Here is a 19,354-nt window from a genome sequence, read left to right as displayed (position 1 = left end):
TTTTGTTTTCAGCAGTGGTGGATTTACCATTAGACTATGAGTAGGCTGAAGCCTAGGGAGGTAGATTTTAGGGACGGCGAATTTTCTAAGGTAAAGAAACAGTAAAATACTCGTTGGTTAAAAAAAGGTTAACGACCGGACAAGTTTTGGCAATAATGTAATTTATCGGTTGTGTTAATGAATCTAAGCACTTTTACCCTCAATTGCTTTTCTATTACTTTCTTCCAAAGACTTGAGTTTCGTATTTTTAGGAATCTAGTCATTCGACAATTAAATAAAGTGGTTACAAATTTAGGATCGCCTGCAGTGTTGTCTGTGGGGTATTTTTCTTCATATGCAAGGGCTGTCAGAACTCTTAATTGTAACGAGTTAAAGAAATCAAATTTGGCTCAAGATTATCAAGGAGGGGGGCGGGTGTTTAAGAAGATCCAAATGGAAAAAGGGTGTCGAAAAGTAAAGAAGTGTCTATGAAATAATCTAAAACTTTTTTTAAAAATACATATTTATTTTCTGTGCATAAAATTATAAATAAAATTTAACATTAATAATAATATAAAAAAATTATTTTGATTTTAACGAATTAAAAACATTAAGAATAATACTTGAACATTCCATAATCTGTTCTTCTGTGATACATAATGGTGGCGATAATCGAATAATACCGTGCGATGGTTTCGCTAATAATCCACATTCTTTTAATTTAATACATATTTCAAAAGAATCATACGCTATAAAAAAAAATTCAGTCATCAGTCACACTACTGCTAACGTAATATAAGTACAATAAATACGTCATTAGATTTTAGAAATCTGATGTTTTGAGATAACTTCTTTTTTTTTAGCAATTCAAAAATCCACCCAGTTTTTAGTTATGAAAATAGAAAAGTGATTAATTTATTAATTTATAATTATTTACCAAAATAAATCGATTATGAATTTTTTTTTTACTATTTAATAAATTGTCTAAGTGGTTTTCATTATCGGATAATTCATATCGTTGGATATAAGTAATCCTGTTTTTCAAGTTATCTCTATAATTTTTATAAATTTTCTTCGCGTACAAATTTATATATTTTGAAATTGTTTTTCGTCTGATCTTAAAACGGATTAGTATTTTGATTTGAATAAAATTGAAAATTAATCAAGTTTGATAACCAGTTTAAATAGTTTGCAAATTATAAAAATGTAGGAGCAGTTTATAAATTTTATTGCTATTGACTCTTATTGATTCTCATATTATAGCATGTAAAACTGCTCAGGCGTTTTTTTTGGGCGATAGCATAAAAAGCACTCAACCAATCTGAGTTTGTTCAATTTTTTCAAAGGGGTTTTTGCTTGATAGTTCTTTTTCAGGATAGTGGGTTTTGTAACATTTTCTGAAGGTTTTTAGAAAGGTTAAAGTGGTACAAACAAAAGTTACTAACAATTTAATTGTTTAAATCGCTGTAACTTGGAAATTATCAATTTTAACGAGGTTATACTTGAGGAATGTCGGCTGGAAAATTCATGTACTCTGTCTCTTGCATGGAATGGTTAAAATAGCTTTTAGTATATAACCCTTTCCTCGCGTATCGTTTCAAACATGCCAGTGATTGCCTTTGTGGCTCCATTGAACAAGAGTTCTCAAAACCTTTAGATTCTTATTAATTAGTCACAATTACTTACCATCATGAGTTACAATAGCATTCATTAACCCCTTGCCTCTTACTTCTTGTACAATATCTGTTGGTAATTTCTTTAATTCATTCCGTAATATTTCACCCAATCTTAACGAATTTTCACATAATTTCTCGTCTTTAATTACTTGTAAAGCTGCCATTGCAACTCTTAATCCTAAAGGATTACCTCCAAACGTTGAACCATGTTCACCAGGTTTTATGCATAACATAATATCATTGTTTGCTAATACTGCCGAAACAGGTAATACTCCACCTGACAACGCTTTTCCTAATATTAAAACATCAGGACGAACATTTTCATGATCTACGGCTAATAATTTTCCGGTTCTGCCTAAACCGGTTTGTACTTCATCTGCGATCCATAGTACGTTATATTTTGTACATAGTTCACGAACACTTTGGAGATAGCCTCGTTTTGGTACACGCACACCAGCTTCACCTTGTATTGGTTCGACCATAAATGCACACACATTTGGATCTTGTAAACTTTTCTAAGAAAATTTAATGAAAGTAGTTTTGTATTAATAAAAAATTATGTTTTAAACAAATTCATATTTTTATCAATAGTACAGTTAATATTCCGGGATGATTGGAAAAGTTGGGGAACAGTACCGATTTTAATGAAACTTTTTGTAACGTGTTTATAGGACCCTAAGGAACATTCAACCAACTTAATCTAGTCATATGATGCATAGGGCCCCAGCGGAAGGCATTTATAGCCCAAAAAAGGTTAAATTGGCTGAATTTTTCTTGGGGTCCTATAAACACGTTACCAAAAGTTTCATTAAAACCGGTGCTATTTCCGAACTTTTCCACTATCGACATTTATTTCCGGTTTATTCACTGTATTTTAATCGGAATTTACCTCTAAAGCTTCCAAATCATCATAAGGGATTATTTCAAAACCGGGCATAAATGGTCCAAATCCTGCGTAACTTGATGGATCCGTAGACGATGAAACAGCTGCCATAGTACGTCCCCAAAAATTACCCTCAGCAAATACAATTTTTGCAGAATTTTCTGGTATTTTTTTAACTTCGTAACCCCATTTTCTAGCTAGTTTACAAGCAGTTTCACCACCTTCAACACCTGTATTCATTGGTAAAACTTTATCGTATCCAAACATTTCTGTTATATATTTGGCATATTCTCCCAGTACATCGGAATAAAATGCTCTTGATGTGAGTGTTAATATTTCCGCTTGACTTTTAAGTGCTTCAATAATTTTTGGATGGCAATGTCCTTGATTTACAGCTGAATATGCAGCTAGAAAGTCGTAGTAACGTTTTCCTTCTACATCCCACATGAAAACTCCTATAACAAGGAAATAATTTAACTTATTTTAAACTCACAAGGCGAAGTTAAAATCTTTATTAGAATTATTCGTCTTTCGTCTATAAAGTCCAGCATATGGTAAATAGTAAATTTCGGACAAATAATTTAAAATATGAGCTTTCCGCGCTTATGAAATATCAATATTCTCATACTTTGAGAATTGAAAGCGCGGCTGCATTCGCTAGGAAGAGGTAGGGGCAACTTCAGTTCTTTGAGCTTTTATTGAACCTTTCGAAATACATGAATGGTAAAAACGACTAATTAGTGGATTTATTCATTCAGAAATATTGAATTGTTTAAAAAATAATTATTATTTATTTACATTATATTATCAATAAAACAATTTAATGCAACATTTATAAAATTTTTATTTTATCAAACCAGTTTATTCTAACTTTTGTTATGCTTTGTTTATTTATTTTGATTTCAATTTACCAGGTATTTTCAAATTGGAATTTTCCTTTTTTTTCTATTTACTTTCTTATATAGTTGTAGATAAAAAACAAGAACCTTTATAATATCTAATTGATTTCTAAAAGTGGATAATAAAGAAAGAATTGTATTTTTTTTTATTCAAAATATTTACTAATAGGTTTTTTTTAAAGTCTTATCTGTTAATTTTAACAATTTTTGATAAGCTATCGAAAACTGAAAAGCTATGTCTCTGTCTCCATTGAAATTGAATCTTATGTTGTAAAAATAAATGTTTATACAAACTTATTTTTCACCACTTATAAATATTATTGTTATTAGACAAGATGGGCGATTAATTGGATAATTAGCGGAAAGAATTATAAAAGTAAATTGACATTGAACTATAATTTACGCTGTGAAATCGTCTTTTGATTCTTCAACTTAATCGCGGTTTATACTTAAACTACATGTAATTACTTACCGCAAATGAATTTGCGGTTCGAATTAAGCTATCTTTTAAATTTTAATCGAAAGAAAACACGCTAGCTACAGAAAAAAAGCTTTTTAGCCAAAAGTTGTCAAGGACATTCGTCTGTGTCCATGACTTTGGCCTACAATTATCGATAAACTTTTAAGCGTATTTTCTTTCGATTAAATGCATAAATGGCATAATTTTCGCTTTTTCTCCGAAAGCTAACTAACTATGCTTCAAGCGAAAAATGTTACGCACATCTTATGCACATATTAAACTTGACCTAGGTTTTCAAGCTCAATGGAAAGCCACTCTTTTGATTGGTTAACTACAAAACGAACTATTAGCCATAATAGATTAAAATGATCCACCCTGTATATTATTTCTCTAGCCTGTTTTATCTACGGATACTGCACTGCGGTATTCCGCACGAGTCGACTAGTTTACAAAGAATTTAATATTTTAAATTGATTAAGTTTGCCAATAATAATTAATTTTTTTTTTTTTTAAACTTCAACTTCAAGTTCCTGATAGGTAATAGTCTAGGTACTTGTTACAAAAATATTCTGATAACATTGATATTAAAAATAAACTATATTCTAATTTTAAAAATAAATATATATTCACCTTGCGCCCTGCATAATGCAACCGGTATTGGATGATAATTGTGTGCACTGTATTTTTCCTCCTTTTCAAATACTTTCTGTGATAATGACGCTAATGCACTCGATGATTTTACTGTAATATTATTTAAATTATTTATCGTTACACTTTCAGGCATTTTTTAAAATAATATATTTAAAATGATTAAAAATTAACAATAATTAAGAAAAGCTGTAATAATTAAAAAAAAAATTATATAACAATTGGCTATTTATGCACTTCCTATGGTCCAAAAAGGAATGATAAAATTTTGTACACAAATAAGGTTGTAAGATTTAAAAAAAAAATACAATAATTTGCATGTGTATATTATTGTGTTATGCCAATAATAAGAACAGTGGAAATTTCCGTTTTCTAATAATAACGATGTCAATTTATCAGTAGCGTAGTAACTGTTTTTTTAATATAAAATTACAATTGATATGACCAAAGTAAGATAATGGGGTTGCAACCATCTTCAATTGTTTTTTGACCTCGGATTTGTGAACAGTGATTGGAAAAACCCCTCAAAGCGATTTCTGAGGTTAAATTTTGAATTTAAGAAATTTTTTATCTCTGTCACTTCTGGAGGTAGTTTTAATGGATTTCAAACCGTATTCAGTTGCTTTTTAATCTTCAATTCATGATCAGCGTCCTCGAAAACGCTCGGAAGATGATTTCCGAGGTGATTTTTTTTCACTGTTACTAATTAGAGTGCTTTGGGGTAGGGAAAACTACCTTAATTTTCTCAGTTTTCATAGTAATTCAAAAATTAATGCGGCTGAATGTTGTTGAAGATTCTCGTTTCAATAAAAAAAACATCTTTTAATAAGAAATATATAATGAGTGGGAAATATGACTTTAGACATTAAAATTTCTAACTCTAAAAACTTATTTGATGTATTTATGAAAATAAACAGTTGTTACGCCACTGGAAAGTAAGATCATGTAACAATTGTATATATTGTCGAAAACATTTACATATTTTTCGTAATTAGAATTTGTTTTGTTTGCTATGAATATAAATTCTGTAAAAAATATTTATTTCTTATCAGTTCAATATTTGGATCATATACTTTTCATTTTTATCTATATATTTTTATTTGCTTAATTTGCCTAATTGAGAATAACAAAAGCGATCTTAAATTGATTTTTATCTATCGCTCGTATCGTTTATTTCATCATCTTTGAATTGTTTTTTTTTCGGCTAACCTTCAATTGCTATTAAATTAACAATAGCAATCAGTCACTTTTTAGATTTTGTACATAGTGTTTCAGAAATATCACATAATATTAGCAGATCCAAGCACGAATTTAGAGAGTGGCAATAGAAATAATTATCCCTTCGTACCAGTAAGGAAGATAAAACAATAATTTGTCTCTTTGACGCTTGGAAGGGTAATTTCCGAGATATCGAGTGAAATCATGAACGATGGATGATATCCCGGGGCATTTCTTTTAGTCAAAAACTTGTAGTTCGATTTTCGTGTGTATGGATAGTGTCGGGTTAAGCCAGTGCCGAACCCGTAGCAAAATTATATCGGGAGCCCAAATTCTATCAATAAAGGACTAATTTGTTTTTTTTTTAGTCAAGGAGAAACTATTATTAATCAATTTTAAGAAGTTTTCGACTATGAAAATTTTCGTAAAAGAAAAAGTTCAATGTGATTGATAACAGCCACTCATATTTCTGTTCTTGATAAAATAATAAAAAATGTAATAGCTGACCCAATACATGAGTAGATAAGATTTCTGTTACAGCCTGTATATTATTTTTAATTGGAGTAATTAAAAATGTAAATAAACATAAAAACAGTAGAAAATTAAATATTTACTTTTTTTGTTATGGAACTTATTTTTAAATTCATTATGACGCGTTCACAAAACATATACAAATATTGAAAAAATAACTTACCGAATATCACAATATCTTCAGAAGTCTTCATCTACCAGAAGGCTAAAGTACGATTTTGCATTCTTCATGAAATAATCTAATGGTGTTCCATCATACGATTTCATTAGCTACTTATCATCGTCGAATTCGAAATCTATCGTTGAAAATACTGATATAACTCATCTGTTATTATTAGCGTACTTGTATTGCCGTCGAGACGAATCGGAACTGTGCCATTAGTGCCCTTCCGTTCTTCGGAATACCACTTCCAGATTACGTTGAATATTGAATAATTGAAACCTATGGATTAGAAGTCCAATTTTCTACCAAGCTGCCAAAACCACTGTGGAAAATCACAGCTAGAAATTAATTTAGTAATCGACTTTTGAAGTGAACTTTTAGGAAAAAATATAACCATGATTAGGATCAAACTCAGACTTCCATGATAATAGGTTGATATCATAGTCCGAGAGACAGCACCCTTTTTGTTAAATGATTAATACGTACTTGAAACTTTCTCTTTATGACTTTTTTCGAGAGTGCTGCGTTTTCAAATGAACATGATAACTTAGGACTAAACTTAGTATACCTTGGTATACATATATTACATATATGCATATATACAGGTATAAAAAAGAGCTGGTTTTGCTACAGAAGGTCTAGATGAGTAACTGCTCCTTTGCGCCTACCGCTTAAAATCCACCTAATGTGTATTAAACAATAAAAACAAAAGTCATTTTACAAATAATCAAATAACTGTTTATTAGGATTAAAAATTACATAATTTACACCTCTGTTCTAAAACAAAAAGGGGAAAATAAGAATAAACAGAGAAATGAAATATATTATTTATATGGATGAAAGTAAAACAAATAAGCTTTATGAAATGATTCAATTTTGTTTAAGGGAGCGGAAGAAATAATTTTTTTTTAAGTATAAAGGAGATTTTTCAATCTAAATCTAATCTAAACTGCGTTCGACGACAACAAAAAAATATAAATTTTTTTCTTTAAACCAAAAACAAATTAAATGAAAAAAATGATTTCCTTTTTTTTATATTAAAAATATATCTCATTTTATTGGCACAGGCATTTCCTTTTTAAAGATTTTTTTCTTAACTTTTTATTTTAAATAGTTTTCATAAATATCACAACTATTTAAAATTTTAAATGGAAGTAGAATGATTTTTAATTTATTCCTCCAAATCAATCACCTATAAATACTTTTTTCTTAATCATATCCATGATTCAAATTTTTTTTACCCAATCGGATAATTCGGTGTGAGTTAAGAAGTCAATATTTGGTTAATTTTGAAAGTTTGATTAAATAAGATTATCCGATCTCTATGTGTCGAAAAAATTTCATTACCATAATATACAGAGTGGGCCATTTTAATTTATCTTGGCTAATAGCTCGGTAGTTAACTAAACAAGAAATAGCAACACAAGTTGCAGAGTTTGATGAGGCACATCATGTTCTGACATCAAATTGGACCTAGTTCTTTAGGATTTAAATTGACTACTAAAGCAACCCGGAGAACTAGGTCCAATTTGATGTCATAACATGATGCCTCCCATCAAATTCTACAACTTTTGTTAAAGTTATTTTTTGGTTGGTTAACTACAAAACGAGTTACTAAATAATAGGATTTAACACCGTATTTTGTAGTCTGAGGCTTATGTCAAAAACTGACGGCCGTCCAAACCTTAGGAAGGGACACTGAGAGATGTATCAACAAAATTCAGTCACATTTATGCAAAATTGACCAGGAAAATTCTTTGAAATATTTCATATGTACCAGAAAAAGAGGAATAAATCATTAAATATTGGAATTTCTCGAATTACAATTCATAAAACATTTTATAAGTGATCGATTTGGATACTTGAAAAAAAAAATCAAATTAAAAACGAAAAAATTTTTCACAAAATAATTAAATGATAAAATGTAAATAATGAGAAATAAAAAATGCGATTAAAATACAGTAAAAAAATATGATATCTTTTCTTTTCTTTTAAAATCTCTGTTATCAATTGTTCCGTACAAGTTGATTGATTGATTTTGATATATTAATACGTGAACAATTTTTTTAAATATTATGAACTCACATACTTACATACACACATACAAATGCGAGCAATATTTACAAAGCGATATGTTTTCTTTTTTTCTTTTCTTCACTTACATTTAAAAAAAAAAATATAACAAATTATATCTTCAAAAAGAAAAAAAATATACAACAATTTTACATTTTTTATTTATGTATTTGTTTTTATGATTTAGAAAAAATTAAACAAAAAATTATTCTATAATTTTATCGAAATTATTCTCAAAAATAATCAGTTTTTGCACCACCATTATATAAAAAAAATAGTTTTCTGTGTTTCGAAAATCTCGTTATAAATTCTATTTTGAAAATTTTCGTTTTCAAGTTTAAACGAGCTTGTGGAGTATAAACTTGTTTATAGAAACTGCGTACCAAAATCCATCGACAAATGATTTTACTGGTACATTCTGTAATTATTTACTGCTTTCATCTTACAAATTACTAAATACTTTATCGACTAGCAGTCTGTTATTAATTAAACTAGACACAAAGATTTCATACAATCAAGACATTACGTTACGTGAAGCTTAATATTGTTGATAAAAGGTTCGACTTCTTATTTTTAAAAGGAAAATACCCAAAAAGGTTATCGGGCTTAATAATTTGGAAGGTACAACCTATGCAGGCACAATCGAATTAGATAACGAGTTTAAAAAGGCAATATTAGCGGATAATCGTTTTCGAGATATAAGCAAATGACTTTTTTGAAAATTCCAAATTTGGGCCTGATTAATCGCGCATGATTAATTGACATGTAGGACTAAGCCTCAACGATATGAAGATATGTCAAATTTCTTTAAATTCAGTCTTAATATAATATTAACGCTTCACGTAATCTAGCCACACGGACCAACAAAAAAAAAACTATTTAAATTATATTTTTTTTCACAATAATTCAGGCACTCGAAATTGGTCTTACCATAATTCGATAAATATTTTATGATATAAATTTTATGAAATTAATTTCGAATAAGTCCATCGCGTTTCTTCTTATTTTACTCTAAATAGATATCTGTTATTATTATGAATATATTTACAAAACACACACTTTCGACTTTTAAAAATAACAGAATTTCATTTCTTACCGACACAATAAAAAAAACAAATGAATATTTTTCTTAACTACAGGATATCCTAAAAAATCATGAATATTAGAAAAGCGATACGAGATATTCCATTATTTTCTTCTCTTTATGACTTTTGGGACATCCTGTGTAAAATTTACGAATATTTTATTTGTGACGTTTAAACAAATAAAAATTGTTTAATTACACGCATCATTTCAATATAAGCGAGAAGCCCGTGACAGTAAAACTGCATTTACACGGATTTCGAAATTTCGGACATGAAGCAATGCTATTTAACGATAGGTACAATATAGACTAGGTGTGCCAGGGTTTATCCTGGCAGAAATATTTTTTATATTTTTAATAATTACAAGTATTTTACACTTTCATGGAAATTAATTTGTAAGAGACCATGTTATTGTAAATTTTATCTATTTTCAGGAAAATCCTGATAAAAAATATTTCTGCCAGGATAAACCCTGGCACAGCTAGTCCATTTTGTACCTATCATTAAATAGTATTGATTCATATGCGAAATTTTGAAATCTGTGTAAGTGCAGTTTTACTGTCACGGGTTCCAGGGCTATAACTATAAATGTCTTTCGTTCCTTTCAGAATTTCTTAATTTTTTTTTTTCAGTATTTTCAGCAATCACAGAGTAAATGAATATGTATTATGATTGATTGTATGGGAAAAATTTTTATATTATATAAATATTTTTTTTTTTAGTAATTATTAATTAATTACTAAAATCATTCTTCTTATAAAAAGCAAATATTAATATTATTAATATATTTATGTATAAACATATATTTTTTTCTGTACAATGTGGTTATTTGGAAATTTTCAAACTTTTTACTTTTGAATGTCATTATTGAAGCCGCAACTTGTACCATCCTACCACCTAGTACCATCTTTAGACATCGTCGAAATGGATAATCTTGAATTTTCAGAGGTGTTTTTTGTTTTTGAATTGATAAAAAATGTTCGAAACTAGAGACGAGACACGAATATTTGTTGGACACTTAACAGACCGTAAATTGGTAGCAGATAAGGGTGCTTATTTTCTCTTTACTGAAATAATTTTGTAATAGAACCGAACATTGGAAAACGATATCCATTAGGGTTGAAATAAGGGCTTGATTTTGTAATAGAATTTTTCGATGTTTTAGAAGTTTTATTTCGAAAGTATTTGTTTAGAATGTTGAGGCGTCAAACATTCCAGATTTATCTCGTCAAAAAAAGAAATGAAATTTTCAACAAAATAACGACATTGTACATTTACTATAAACGTTTAACATTGTAACAGATTCGATGTAGAACTTTCTACATATTAGAAATCTGTTCATTTTAAATAAAAATATTAAATATGATTTATTATAATTTTACACCTGAGATTATAATATCCTCAGTCTATTTTATATATATATTTTTTTTAAATAAATTTTTGTTATGTTGAATAATCTAAACACTGTTTAGGCATAAACTGGCAAATAACTGCTTAAGATGAAGGGAATAATAAAATAACAAAATTGTTTATTTTAGTAAGATGTTTGTGTTTTGTCCTACTATCCTTCAGAAACAGATGATAAACTACTTCGTGTTGAACCAACATTCGTTGCATGATTATCTGATGATTGTAAATCAGATAAATCATTTGGTAATGTTAATGGTGGTGACATTGGACCATACAGTTGTTCTTGTTCTTCTAACTGCTGCGCGAATGTCTCTTCCAGTTTCTATTTATTCGAAGAAAAAGAAATTACAAATTTTAAAATTAATAAAATTATTTCATTTGTTTTGATTTTTATACAAAAATTTACATTCTGGAATATTTCTTTGGATAATTTGGATACAGTTCAAAACATAAAACTTAGTTAAAATTAGAGCATGTATAGAAATTAGATACTGATTTTTGTGTTGGATTAAACGGGTGTCATTTTTAAGTTGGCATATACTTGAACCTCGAAAAATAACTTTTATCGATAATAATGCTTTGAAAATTTTTTGGTCTCCAATTTCGATAGTTCATATGTTGGCTTGGTCTATACTTTTTGTGATATGGTCCAAAATCACTCCAGATATAGCGATATCTCAGAAAATGATCACTCAATCGTTAAATAAACATGATTTTTGTAATTTTTAAATTTTTTTTCGATTTTCACGATTTTTTCAAAGGGTATCCCTTAAAAAAATTGCAAAAAATCGGGAAAATTTTTATGTCTCCAATTTCGATAAAACACAGTATATAAGGTAATTTTGACCCAAAAAGAACGAAAATCGTGTTTGTATGTTGGCTTGGTCAATAGTTTTTGAGATATGGACCAAAATCACTCCAGATATAGCGATATCTCAGAAAATAATCACTCAATCGTTAAATAAACACGATTTTTGTATTTTTTGGGTCAAAATTACCTTATATAGCAAGTTTCATCAAAATCAGAAACGAAAATTTTTTTCTGATTTTTTCGATTTTTTCAAAGGGGTACCCCTTAAAAAAATTGCAAAAAATCGGGAAAATTTTTTTGTCTCCAATTTTGATAAAATACAGTATATAAGGTAATTTTGACCCAAAAAGTACGAAAATCGTGTTTATATGTTGGCTTGGTCAATAGTTTTTGAGATATGGACCAAAATCACTCCAGATATAGCGATATCTCAGAAAATATTCACTCAATCGTTAAATAAATATGATTTTTGTAATTTTTGGGTCAAAATTACCTTATATAGCAAGTTTCATCAAAATCAAAAACGAATTTTTTTTTCTGATTTTTTCAAAGGGGTACCCTTAAAAAAATTGCAAAAAATTGGGAAAACTTGTTTGTTTCCGAATTAGATAAATATCATTTCCTAGAGTGATTTTGATACAAAAAATACAAAAATCGGATTCATTTTACGATTGGACATATAGTTTTTGAGATATTGACCAAAATGTTAGCCGAAGGTTGATATGCCGGAGCAATTTTAATCGATATTTCAAAAACCGTTATTATCATTAAATCTTCCAGATCAACGAATGTTGCATGCCTAGCGATTATTTAGAGTAATGAGAATAAAAAAACATACACATCCAGCTCATTTGACATTTGGATGAGTTTTTTTCGACATACCTCTCAGAATTACATCGAAATATGGAACGCTTTATATAATAACAATTTTTTAATACAATTTTTGGAAAATGATGTAAATTTTTGTATAAAAATCTTTTTTTAAATAAGAAAATAACTAAATAAATATTCGACTAACCTGATTTTAATCAGAAAATGAGAAAATTTGTTAAATACAAACAAAAGGTAGGAGAAAAAATATGTAGGAAACATTAAATTTATGAAAAAGCCAAAAGAAAACAGATATTATAGCAGAGAAAGTGTTAGTGTGATTACTTTTTATGCAAAATAAGCAAACAAAATTTTTATCAAACGTGTTATTGTTTAAAAAAAAAACTGTTTTAATTCTGTAATGCGTTATTTCCCAATTTACCCTAAATAATTTCTTATTTTAAGTAGAAAATAATTATTTTAATTAATTAATTAATTGTTAAATTAATAATACCATCACCATTTTTTGTTAAATTAATTTAGAACGGTAATTTTAAGTAGACACCAATCAAAGTTTATTTCAATATTTTTTGCCTGAAATTAGGAACAATTTTTAGATAATTTAGTTACTTGATCGAAAAGCGATTTTCTTTATAACCGTTCAATTTCCACGATGAAAATTTGTACTATCAATATAAAGTGCCCTACACTTTTAATGAAAGATAGTGTACTTTATATTTACCGTTTGTATATCGAAAAATTTTAGTGAATATTAGTTTTTATTAAAATATTCACCAGGTGTATACAAATACGATCTCGTCAAAGAAAGTACACAAAATTTTTTATTTACAAATAAGTATGAAGCCCAACATTTTTACAATATTAATAATACAATACACAAACAAATATGGCAGTATTATATGGAAAAATTAATTCCAATATTAATAATTAAAAATTAATTGGTGCTATATCGATCTTAAAAAATCCAAGAAAATCCTAAAAAAAAATTATAGGTTTGTTGTATTTGGCAATTTAAAGACCCACCCAGATAAAAAAACCCATCGATTTTGTCAAAATTTGTTATTGACTTGATTCAATATATCTTAGTCTCGGCGCCCGTCTAGCATATTGTGATTTTATTGATAAATACAGTAGAATCTCGATAACTCGAACCTCGTTATGTCCAAATCTTCGATAAAACAAAAAATAATGCCATTTCCTTCCGCTCGCCCATATACTCGATATCTCGATGTCATTTTCTGATAAGAAAACATTCACGAACCCAAAAATAGAAATTTTGTGGCAACAAGTCTTGCTTAGATAATTTTCTATCACGTATTTTCAGGGTAATTTGAATAGATAAAATAAAACTCATATACAACTTGCTAGGAGAGCGTGGTTTCAATATCCAGAAACATAGAATATCCATCAAAAACATTCCATGATAAGAGTTTAATAACCACGAGTCAAAAATGTACTTCTAGGATTTTTTCGAATTTTCTAGATCAATAATACGTAAGTACACCCACAGTGACACACCCACAAATAATTATGCAGCTGAATCTTGCCCAAATTGATCACTATCGGACGTATGATTTACTAACGATATACTAACAGATGACGGTGTTGTTGGTACAGTGGTACTAGACTGTGAAGTGGATTTATCAACAACACCAGGATCACCAGGATCGAGTGGTGGTGGTGGAGGCGATGGTAATGATGAAGATGATCTGACAGAATACAAACCATTACGGTACACAACATTATTTGAATCACGTTTATTACGACCCAACGAACTCACTCCACTTGCGACAACAGATGTTGTTTGTTGTTGTTGTTGTGATGATGAGGATTGGAAGGATCTTGGTGGGGGTAAGGATCTAGAGGATACACTTCGATTGTGATATTGTCGATATGAATCAACAGTATTTTTGCCATCTAGAGAGATTACTTTAAGTGTAGGTGAATTTCTGCCATTTACTGTAACTGATGCTGTATTATATTTTATCAATTGTGGATATTTAATGAGTAATTCACTCATTTCCTTTTCGAAAGCCTCTTCCACTTTCTAAAATGCACATGCAATTACAAGCTTATATAATATCATGCTATTAGAATTTAAAGAACAAAATTATTTTATTTTTAAGGATATTCGATTAGTTTTCATTGAATTTTTCATATCAAAAAGTTGCCTTTTGAATGTAAAAATTGAAGTAAACAAGTAAAAGTAACAACTAACACAATCAAATGTTTAAAAACCCTACATAATATACTTAAATATCAAAGTATGAACAAGGAAACAAGACGAGACGTCTCCGGGTAAGAGATTCTGTCAAGGCCAGACTTTTTTCCAGTATTGATGAATCCAAGGTTTCGAACCCAAACATTCTAAACCTGAAGCATTGTAGATCCCAGTAATCTAACAACTTTTATTGTATAGTAATCGAATTGTGTGTATAATCGAATAACCTTAAATAAGTAGTAACAACTTTCAATATTGAAATGTTGTAATTAAGCGAATACTAACTGTTTAATTGTTTTTGATACAGATGCATAAAGGTTAAGCATTTCAATATTAAAAATAAAAGAGGGGAGGGAGTAAGTTTAATATATTTTTAAAGAAAATCAAATTATATACAAAATGCTATAAATATACATTTCATTTTTTATATTCATAGCATTCCAAATCTTTTCAATTTTACTTTCTATTCATTATTTTTTACATGTTTCGAAATATTTTAGGACAGAACTTCTGCCGTAGAAGTGTTATTATTATCATATTATCAGATTGGAATGTTATTTATATAAAAAATTAAAATTTGGGAATGAAATTTGCTAAAATATATCCTGAATTATAATAAAGTCATGCGCACAGTTTTCTTCAGAAAAAAAATATCGAGAAAAACTCTTTCAAGAAGAAAAATTTTAATTAAATATTCTTCTGTGGAATTTGAAAATAAAAATTGCGTCTCATGACCTTGGTCATTCGTTCATTTCACTGACTTCCGGGCGGTCATTTTAGATTTTGATTTAAAAGTACATTTTATGGACATTTATTAAAATTATGTGCCAGACTTTTCATTAATACAGGGTTCAGGATTAATTTGTGTAAGTGTACATGACTTTATTATTTATAAAATTTTTATACAAAAGAAAAAAAAGGAAATTAGCTATAGCTACTCTTCAACTCTTTTTGTAGCTTAACTAAGAATTAAATAATATTTGGTTCTAGTTAAGAGATATACCTGTTTTCTGGGTTTCAATTGAGCTTTCCACTCACGTAATTCTCGACTATGAGCTTCTTCACGTTCTTTCAATTTTAATGTTTCATGTTCCATTAACATTTTTCTTTTTTCATTTTGTAATTGTTCTAATTCTTTGATTGTTGCATCACTAGTTGCGCGTAATTCTTCTAATTGTTTTTGATGTTTTAATTCAAATCGTTGTTGTTCTGCTTGATAGCGTTTCTTTTCATTTTCTTGGAACTGTTTATGGAAAAATACATTTTAATTTTCAATTCTGTTAATCGACATACACATAAATGAAAATCTCACAAACTAATGTCAGTTTTCATATATGTATTTGAGAGTTATGTAAATATTTCTAGCTCTTAGAAAAGGTTCAGAAAATATACCGTTTCGAATACCATCTCTATTTTTCTTTGATACCTAGCAAAGAAGGACGAACTTGTTAGGTATCAGAAAAATAGATGCGAGGGTAAAAATTTTATAATCTTATTTTAAAAATAGCTAGCGCGATACCTGCTCGCTTCGCTGGGTATTCTGTTAAAGAATGTTTATATTATGACCAAGGAATCACGTTGTCTCATACTAACTTTACCCACATTTTTCAATTCCTTAGGGATATAATTTTTTATCGGATACCTACTTCATACAAAGAACATACCTTCCAAGTTTCAGGTCTCTACGACCAGCGGTTTAGGCTGTGCGTTGATTCGTCAGTCAGTCATTCAGGACAAAACATTTTATATGTATAGAACATAAGAAAAAACAACTTACAATTTTTAATTTAACACGTTCCGCATCAGGATCCGGTGCAGATGACATACTAATACGTATCGATTCTCTAAACATCATTTCGCGTGCTTTCATTTCAGAACGTATACGTTTCGGTAATGATCGTTTCTCACCAGTTTGTCGTTTAATTAACTCATCCTCTTTACGTTGATTCATACGTTTGATCTGTTCTAATTCTTTATCGTGTCGTACTAACATCTGATGACGTTGTAAAAAGAATATATCTTTTAATTGTCGTTTCGATAATTGATGTTTCTCATGGATTTGTTTCTCTTCGAGTTCCCACATAGCGGCTTCACGAGCACGCATTAATTGTTGTTTCTGTTGTAAAAATTGTCGTTCCATTAACGCAATTTTCTCACGATGTGAATCATTTAATCGTCGTAACGAACTTTCATGACTTTCATTTAAATTTTCTAAAAATTGTTTTTCCCGTTCTTCGTGTTCTTGCTCTAGAACTTCTTTTCGAACTTTAAATATATTTTTACGTTTATCTTTAGGTAACATATCGACTTCTTGTTTTAGTAAACGCATCTCTTGTTTTAAACCCTCCCGAAATTGTTTTAATTCACGTTCTTGTTCCGCACGTATTTTTTTCGAAGCAGCACGTAAATCTGTTTCTTGTTGTTGTTCAGCCCGTTCGATTTGTTGGCGCTGTTGACGACTCAAAGCTTCTAAATCGGTTTCATATGTACGTTCTAAAGTAATACGTTCTTGTTCGAATCGTCTATCTTGTGATTCTTTCGCGACATTTTCTTTCAACGATAAATCTTGAAATTGTTTTTGTTCTTGTTTTTGTAACATTTTGAGTTCACGTAACTCTTGTTTCCTAAATATATGATCGTCATAAACACGTCCATTTTCCTCGTCACCATAAATAACTTTACTTGTTGTCGTTGTAACAATAACACCATCAATTTCAAATTTACGTGTACGTTTTCGAGTTTTCTTCTTTAAGTTGCGTATTTCGATTTCTTCTTTGGTACGACCGCTACGTAAGAAATCACTACGTTGAACATATTCAGGTTTACGTCGTAGTACAACACCTTCATCGACTTCGTTGTTATTTGTTTGATTGTAATTACGATTTACACGATTTTCTTTATTACTTCCATGGCTATCTTGACTAATTGTGGTTGAAATACTTTCTGCATCAGATCGATCGAAATTTTTACTCGCTGCAGAAGGTGGACTTCCACTACTACGTACCGAACCACCACTTTCACTATGCGATCTTGATTCAGATGCAAAACTATCTGGTGATATACTCTTCTTCACGTTGGTTGACTTATTTACAACAATTTGGATATCATCGTCACCACGAGAAGATCGTACAGTTTGACCATTCATTTTATTCTTTGTATCGATTACAATTGATTGACCACGTACCTCATCACTAGAATCACTACGTCCTATCGATAAATCGCTACTACTTGAACCTCGTAAACGATTATCACTAGAATATATAATTGTTGCTGAATCCTTAACTTTAACATTTTCTTCACCAACTGTTATCACTGATACATGACTTGTATCCAATAATTGTGCATTGTCTACTTCGGTACTATTGTCATGAAGATGATGTCCATGATCAACACTTATATAATTTGAATTCACTATAACCACTTCACTTTCATCGAGTTTTTGCCCTTGAAGTGACGATTTATCGGAAGCTATTATATGAATCGGTTGCGGATTTTGGAATTCCAATGAATCTAATGATGGATAACAATCTTCGTCGGTTGATGATTCATTGACCTGTGTTTTATTTGTTTCGTTTGATAAGACGACAACTTCATTTGTAGGAGACGAAGATGATTTTGTAATTTGATTGATTGTGTTATCGACTAAAATTGGAGGATGAGTCGTAACGACAGTTACTTGGCTTATGTTACTGGCTAAACTATTCGATAAGTCTGGTAGTTCTGATGTGATAGTCACTGTTGAAGTATTCGCTTTGTTATTTGATTGATGTTGAGGCGTACTTGTTGATATTATTGATATCACTGGTGATTTTTTACCATTAATCGGTGAACCCTCTGTAGATGATGTTTCATCACTTACTTTAATCACTTTATTCTCAATTGCCACGGTGATTTCTTCGTTGTTATCATCTTTTTTATTGTCAAGTTTATGATCTAAAACTATCACTTCACACACATTTTTATTTGTAGTCGTTGAATCAGTCTTTTTGTCTGATTCAGAGGATGCTGGTGATGCAACAACTGGTGGTTGTTCTTGTTGAATTGGTTGTGGTACATGATTATCAATTGGATGGACTGGAGCTGGTGGAGTTTGTGGTGGTGTAAGCGGAGATGCAGGTGGCGTAGGCATGGCAAGAATTGGCGGTGGTGGTGCAGGTCCTTTTTCAGAACCTGAACTCGGTTGTGGTGCGACTGTTGATGACGACGATGCGGCGGCTGCAGCTGCCACTGGAGGTGATGGAGCGCGACCTTTTTCACGAACTTTACGTTGTTCTCCTCCTTCTGTTGGTTTTTTGGCAACCTGTATTATTAAAAAATACTTTAGTTTTTAGTAGATGTTAATAAGGTTTGTGAAAGAGGTTAAAGAACGAAATTATATGGAGATATTTTTTATAGGTAACTTTTATAGTTATCTTTTTGAAATGGAAAGTAAACTTTTTTCATTATTTCTATATTTCTCTCACAAT

At 29.7% G+C, this 19,354-nt stretch overlaps 2 protein-coding genes across 4 annotated transcripts in view; both read right to left on the bottom strand.

Annotated features, from left to right (window-relative positions):
- Positions 1-546: 546 nt before the first annotated feature.
- Positions 547-4,819, bottom strand: LOC123301722 (ornithine aminotransferase, mitochondrial-like). Its single transcript, XM_044884597.1, has 4 exons — positions 4,528-4,819; positions 2,545-2,993; positions 1,666-2,170; positions 547-728 (listed from the first exon to the last, which is right to left on the bottom strand). The coding sequence occupies exons 1-4, from the start codon at positions 4,679-4,681 to the stop codon at positions 562-564; spliced, it is 1,275 nt and encodes a 424-aa protein (XP_044740532.1). The 5' UTR covers positions 4,682-4,819; the 3' UTR covers positions 547-561.
- A 5,611-nt stretch (positions 4,820-10,430) lies between these two features.
- The window catches only part of LOC123301721 (serine/threonine-protein kinase 10), a 34,352-nt gene continuing 25,428 nt past the window's right edge, over positions 10,431-19,354 (bottom strand). Inside the window, exons 7-9 of one of the 3 annotated variants that reach the window (XM_044884596.1) lie at positions 16,666-19,188; positions 15,892-16,131; positions 10,431-11,347 (exon numbers count right to left, since the gene is read on the bottom strand). In XM_044884596.1, coding sequence (XP_044740531.1) covers positions 11,177-11,347; positions 15,892-16,131; positions 16,666-19,188 — 2,934 coding nt within the window. In that variant the 3' untranslated portion in view covers positions 10,431-11,176. Of the gene's footprint in view, positions 11,348-13,561; positions 14,715-15,891; positions 16,132-16,665; positions 19,189-19,354 lie in introns of those variants that run through there. The other 2 variants (XM_044884595.1, XM_044884594.1) reach the window with 2 other exon arrangements.

This window comes from Chrysoperla carnea, chromosome 5 (assembly GCF_905475395.1).
Source record: "Chrysoperla carnea chromosome 5, inChrCarn1.1, whole genome shotgun sequence".
Taxonomy (NCBI): domain Eukaryota; kingdom Metazoa; phylum Arthropoda; class Insecta; order Neuroptera; family Chrysopidae; genus Chrysoperla; species Chrysoperla carnea.
This window is presented reverse-complemented; position numbering and strand designations above follow the sequence as displayed.